Below are 6,845 nucleotides of genomic sequence, written 5' to 3' on the forward strand. Positions count from 1 at the left end.
CCTGGTACCTGCAGAGGGCAGAAGAAAGCATCAGATCTGCTGGAACTGGAGTCATAGACAGTTGACGAGCTGCCATGTGGTTCCTGGGAAGGAACCCAGGCCCTTGGAACACAGTCAATGCTCTTACCTGCTGAGAAATTCTCCAGACTTCCAGGACTTGTTTTGGTTTTTTCCATTTTCCCCCATTTCCCCCATATTCATTCTCTCTCTCTCTCTCTCTCTCTCTCTCTCTCTCTCGTTCTTTGGTTTGAATCCAAGGCCATGTGGATGCTTAGCGAACACACTACCATTAAGCTATACCCTATTCCTTTTTGTTTTTGAGTGCTAAGTAACACAGAGTGGAAAAAAAAAAGCCAGCTAAAAATGTAAGAAGCTTAATTATAGGTTTAGAAATTCTAGAACCACATACTGAGGCAGCTCTTGCCTATCTGACCCAACGTTATCCCCTGCTTTCTTCTTGAAACCCTTCTCCGAGGTGCTGAATTGGCTCACAGGGGTCACTTGGGGCGCAGGAGGCTAACATCCTCCTCTGGTAAGTCCCAGTACTCACTTCATCTCTAACGAGCATGAGTGGGGACATCTTCCTTGGGCACCCATGGGTGCGCTCTCCCCCCTGCCCTTCATCATTCTGACCTTCTCCCACCCCTCCATTCCTCCCTCCCTCCCTCCATTCCTCCCTCCCTCCCTCCCTCCCTCCCTCCCTCCCTCCCCCTCCCTCCAGGGAGGCCAGCTGTGGTAGTTAGTACCTCGGCCCTGACCTGCTTGTTTCCTGTTTCCTCTAGTTCCTTTCTGCCTCCTAATAATTTCCTTTCACAGCTTTTGGCCAAGTCAGCTGGAGTTTAAACAATCTACATTGTTTAAGAAGGCGACTCTTCCATAAAAGGGTTAGTACCAAAATAGAATCTGGGAATCCCCAGGTGGGCGGGCCAAGGGAGACTAGTGCACAGGGAAGGCATCCTGGGGAAGGTGGTGACAGCTGAGTACTGAGAGATGCACAGTTGCGAGGGGCACCTTTGTGCCAACCATGACGGTCTTTATGAATGAGGGTGGTCAGCGCACGTGGCTTATCCCGGTCTGAAGCTTGCAGCAACAAAAACCAGTCCTCCGGCCATCTCTGGGCTCAGTGCTTCTGTGACAGATTCTGGGCTTTGGGGTCCAGAGGGTGGGACCTTGGGCTTTCTCGTCTATTTCAACTCAGAGGTGACACTACCCCTGAGGTCCCAAGTCCAAGCAATGATTCCTATTTGCTAAGGGACCAACTGTGTGTGTTCCCCTGGAGCCTTCTTTGGACAGTTTAGGATGGGCTTAGAGATGCTTTGAAGCACAGTTGCTTCACCCCACTGTCCCAAGGCTGACTGACTCCCATTGACAAGTTCCCGAATTCCCAAAGGTCGGCTGCTCTGATCCTTTGCCTTCTTCAAGCAATTCGGGTGCCCAGTTGAAATGGATCTCTGCCCTGTGTCTGACTCATAGCCTTAGGGCAGGAGAGGTAAGAATGTGGCTGCTGGCTTGGCCAGGCTTACCAACAGGTCTGTTTTCCAATAAAGCTGTGTCTAAGCTTCTGGTGGGGGGCTATGGAACTGGTCACAATGACGCATCAGTGGAGATCTTCTTGATCATTCTCCTGACAAGTGGGCTCTGTTACAATGCTGTCTGCCTTGGGGCATGTGAGCCATTCTGCTAGTGTACAGACCCTGGCAGACTCCAGAATGTGCCAGATGGACATAACCAGGCGCCTTAGGGCACCCTTGCCTAGCACAGTAGTAGAGAAAAAGTGCTGGGTAGAGGTGTGGGTGTGTCCGTACTGCAGGTCTCTGATTCAACGTGCCACTACCCAAGCCAGATCCTGAGAGTCTGGGGTAGGGAGGGTCACAACCACCGCTAGGGGCACATCTCACGAGGCCCAGAGGAGGAGATTCTGCCTCCTGGGCCATGTCAGGTACCAGGAGCTGGAGAGAGATGCTGATTGATCTTTTGCCTAAGCTGAGAGGGGAGGTGGTTATGATAACTGGCTCCATCCTTTTCCTATTGAGCCTTACAATCTGGAACATTCTCACTGGAAAGCAAGACCGGCATGGATGACTTTACTGAGTCTGTCAAAAGGTTAGGGCTAAACCTTACCCCAGGAGTCCCCTCTTGCTGGGGGCATGGAGGTGGAGTCCCCAGACACTGTTCTTGGAGTGGAAGGCCCACTGCCTAATATTCGGGTTTCCCTTCCTCGTGTTTTGAGCCAAGGATCAGGTCTGGAGTAGACAATGCTGATGGTTTCATGCTGTGTGAATGTTCCTCCCGGTCCTCAGGAAGCTTTTGTGTACCATCTGCCGAGGACAGCAGATGCAGAAACAGTGTTGGAGGGAGCATCAGCTTCTCACACTTCAAAGAGATCATTCTCATGATGCTGGGTCAGCGGGCAACACTAGCTATTTCCCCACACAACAGGGGATACCAAGGAAAGTTTGAGTTATAGACCTGCTGTGTTTTAGGGTTTTGTGGGAGCAAATATTTTTCTACAGAAGTAAAACCACTGCGACTGTCTGTATGAGGTGTTTATTGTTTGCCAGATAAGAACAACCTGAAGTTCTACCAACAAGGACATTGTTAAGTCAGTCACAGCGCATCTGTACTGTGGAATGTTTCATAGTCACCTAGAAGGGCACATTAACTAGTTAGATATTGGTCCAGGGACTCAATGGCAGTCTATTAGTCAGGAAGGTAAACTGCAGAAAACAAATCTTAAACACAAGATTGTAGTGTTTTAAAGGTTGTAACGAAGCAAAATAAAAACCCTTGTCTTTTTATTTAAACACAGTAAAGGGGTTCACACCTCAAACTAGACTAGAAGGAGGAGGTGGGGCTAGAGAAACAAGAAAATCTAAGTCATTAAAAAATGGACAGAAAGCACTAAATGAGGTTAAGCAAAGCTTTATGGTATCCAGCGCCTGTATTAGGATTGCAAATTTCTGCATTTGCATTTGCAAATGAGTAAAGGACCAGGGAGTCAGGAGAAGGGAAGGCAGCACTGGTGGAATTGGGTGTGAGGCGCAGCCACTTTTTGCTCTGCTCCAGTTTGTGCAGCAGGTCTACAACACACACACACACACACACACACACACACACACACACACACACACCCTAACTTGATAACACTTGGAAGGGATAAGAAAGCAATGGCTGGTGAAATCGTTCATGTTGTCAAGTCACTACCAGAATAATCTAGAAGTGCCTTAAGGGGCCCTGTTCTTAATGGGGAGCCAGTAAGTAAACTCTCGGTGAAGACAAAGCCAGACTCAGTGTTATCATTCTGAGCTGGGAGAGCAAGGGCATCTCGGCTAAAAAATAAAGAGGCAAAATTTGCAATCAAATCACATGTGAACTGTCACCGTTCAGTTCGCTGGTGTTACAACCAACGGTATGAGAGAACACAGTGATCATGGAACACAGACGACGTCCAGTCTGAGCCTTTTTATATCAGAAGGAAGTTGATTGCCTACAGCTTTGTGTGCCCACCCTGGTAACTAAGCCTTGAGCCAGGAGTTGACACACCAACACCACCATCTAAGAACCATTCTTTCTTTATTACCTGATAGTTAAAATGGCATGTGAGGAAGAAACTGTGTGTTCAGGGCTTCTCCTTGCTCTCTGGTTTAGGATTAGTTGACAGTGGGAACCGAGGAGGTGTGTTGGGCTGGCAGGACACTGCTGCCACAGGCTGGTTTCTCTGTGCTGTCTGACCCGTGGTAGAATGTCCAGTGGAAGGCTGTGTGTCCTTGGGCTCCCCGCCTCATGTCCCTTTACCGTATGAAGCTGCCTAGAGGTGTCCTTGAGAAGACCTGATAGCAATGGGAACTTGGCACACGAGGTACTGATATCAATGCTCACGTTGTTCTGAAATGCTTCAGATGAACCCTTTGACAATACACGTGTGTTCCCCACCCCACCCCTCCTCACAGATGTTGCTCCTTTTAAAAGATAATACACCCTGATACTGCTCAGCAAACCCCGGGGGCCCCCAAAGGGGAGGAGGGCCTGTGGAAGAAACTAAAAGAGTTAGATTTTTTAAAATTTTAAGTAATAGTCATATTTTAATATATATTTACGTTCAGAGTGGTAGAACAGTATATCAATTCCTGTAATGACAAATTCTTTATTGAGTCTCTTGAAAAATACCATTCCCTAAAGCTTTTTGACCAGTAATTATATTTTTGGAGTATTAAATGATTCACAGAGACTAACCCCTACCAAAGTGATTTCAAAAACTGATAGCTTACGAAGAACTCTGTACAAAGGGAGTGTATTTAAAGATGCTCACAGGATACCTAAGAACACACACAGGACCAGGGGGCATCAAAAGTAAACAAGCATCTGGGCTTGGTGGCATGCCTGCAATCCCAGCATTCAGGAGGCAGAGGCTAGAAGATTGTGAGTTTGAGGCCAACCTGGGTTACCTAGAGAGATTCCCATCTAGAAAAACAGAGCAAAGAAGTAAAAAACAAAGCCGCACACATGTCATTTACAAGGGGTTCATTAACACTGCAGATCATTGCAGGGACCAGAGTAGCAAACACCAATCCTTGTGGACTCGAATCTAGGCACCACAAACACACCCTGCCCCGAACTTGCTCTCTGGGAGGTGAGTGGCAAATTTCCCTGCAGTTTGATTTCTGAACCTTTGTCTAGTGTAGTGGTCTACTTAGTTTAACGTCTTTGTAATATTTCAGTCTTACTGTAAGGTGTCAAGGTGCATAGTTGCTGCTCAGGGACTCCCATTCCACACACAAACCCGGACTTGGACCTGTGAGTGCTGAAGCGATCATGAGATAGCTCTGGGCTACACAGAGCAGAAAACCTGAGGGGAGACAGACCAGGAGAACCCCGGCTCTGCTGCTTCCTGTCTGTGTTGGGGGGTGACTTCAGCAATGGAAAGCCCAGTTTTCCTGGCTACCTCCACGAGCTGGGAGATCAGGTGCAGTGCGCAGCTCGGTTTCTGTGTTCTTTCCCTGGTCTATCACCTAGTGGAGTTGCAAAAGCACAAAAACACCGTATTAAACACATGGTTGGGAGGACGCATACTTGGGAGGGACTTTTGAAGTGCCATGAATTGCTACACGCTGGTATCTTCATGACACGTGGGGGCTAGAGAGTGAGAACTAGGGTACCGCTGTCCACCTTTGCCCACCAGTTCACCTCTGTGGCTGCTAGCCTCACTGTTTATTTTACAATGAACCAAATGAAACCCAACAGGCAGACCATTGCTGGTTGGTCCACAGTGACCCTCAGCGCAGCTCCCCGTTCCAGCCAGAATTCGCAGTGCTTGGTGGAGCAGATCTCTTTGATCAGCCGCCAGAGGACTCGCTGGTGGAGCCTGCTATCCTGCTTCTCCCGGGAGAACTCAGCCTGGTTGGCCGCCTGGGTGGCGTTGATGCAGCTGGCCACCAGCATCTCCTTGGTCACATTGGCGTCAGAGCAGCCTTCGTAGTGGATCCCATCCGGGAACTGCCAATAGTTGGCTGCGTAGTATCTGTTGCCCTCTGCTCCAAAGTCGATGTCCAGCTTCCGGCCTTGCTTGATGAAAGCTCCTGGGCTGTTCTCAGCCACACGGGCTTCGGTGATCTGGTTGCTGCTGGGCAGGGCCTTCCGGTTCCACTTGAACCTGTGTTTTATGCCCCTTGCCTTGACCGCGGAGAGGTGGCTGGCTAGCAGCATGCAAAGGACGGCCAGCCCCCATGTGCCCAGGCGCTTCTTCATGGCGTCAGAATCTGCAAGGGAAAGACTGGGCTGTTATCCTCCCCACAGGCCTCGGACTCCAGCCCGCCAAGAGGTGACAGATTTAAAGGAAGCCTCGGCTCATAATGATGTCTCACACAAAGGCTACCTGGGTCAACTTTACTACCAGATCCCTTTGTTTTTTTGCCTAAGGATTGCTCCACTTGGTCTGTTCTTGACTGTTTGGCAATGAGAAGCTGCACACGGCTATTTGAAAACTGTTAACCATGCATAGGAAAACCGATGCACCATGTAGGCAGCTTTCCCTTGTGCTGCTCAGATCTCTCAAGTCAACAACCCCTGGGAGGTAAGAGTTGGAACCAAAGGACCTGATCTAGGCTGTGTTTTCAGTCTTCCTTACTTCCTATTGATTTCCCTGAGTTGGCACTGGTCCAGATCCATTCCACTGTCTCCTCTAAGAAACCGGCTACTGGATCTAAAGGGATCATTGAGAGGAGGTGGCCAAGTTGGAGGGGAAAGGGAGGATGGACACAACCATCTCTGCAGAGCCTTGGGTCCGGGTCTCCTACATCACCATCAAAATGTGTTGTTGGTAGCTTTCCCAATCTCACCCAGGGGACAATGTGCCCTCTGCTCATCCTTATGGCTTCTAGTTACACACTTATTAAATGTCAACTACTACATAGAACCCTTCTGCGATATGATCTAAGTCTCACAAGGAGAAAGTTCTTTTATCCAAGTTTTATGAGACGTTCTGGGATTCAGAGATACCAAGTAATTTGCCCAGAGCTGCACCGTAGTAGGTGGCCAACTTGAATTCAACATTGATTCTGAGAGCAGACACCATTAACTGTCCCACTGCCCATGAGGAAGCCAGAAGCGGGTACTGCTAATGGTTTGTGTTGCTGGGGGGGGGCATGACAACTCCTAACTCAACAGACACCAGGGCCATTAAGGGACTTCAAGAGACATCAGAGCAACGGTTCTCAACCTGTGGGTCTCGACCCCTCTGGACTCACACATCAGATATACTGCCTATCACTTATTCACATTGCATTTTGTAACAGTAGCAAACTTAGAGTTATGAAGTAGCAACAAAATCATTTTATGGCTGGGGGTCA

The 6,845-nt window shown here is 48.8% G+C and overlaps 1 protein-coding gene across 1 annotated transcript; it reads right to left on the reverse strand.

Annotated features, from left to right (window-relative positions):
• Positions 1-5,208: 5,208 nt before the first annotated feature.
• Prnd (prion like protein doppel) lies at positions 5,209-5,745 on the reverse strand. The gene has a single exon (XM_041671015.1). The coding sequence runs from the start codon at positions 5,743-5,745 to the stop codon at positions 5,209-5,211; it is 537 nt and encodes a 178-aa protein (XP_041526949.1).
• Between the last annotated feature and the right edge of the window lie 1,100 nt (positions 5,746-6,845).

This window comes from Microtus oregoni, unplaced genomic scaffold (genome assembly GCF_018167655.1).
Source record: "Microtus oregoni isolate MIOR12 unplaced genomic scaffold, Mior012 000020F_ref0000438, whole genome shotgun sequence".
NCBI classification, from domain to species: Eukaryota; Metazoa; Chordata; class Mammalia; order Rodentia; family Cricetidae; genus Microtus; species Microtus oregoni.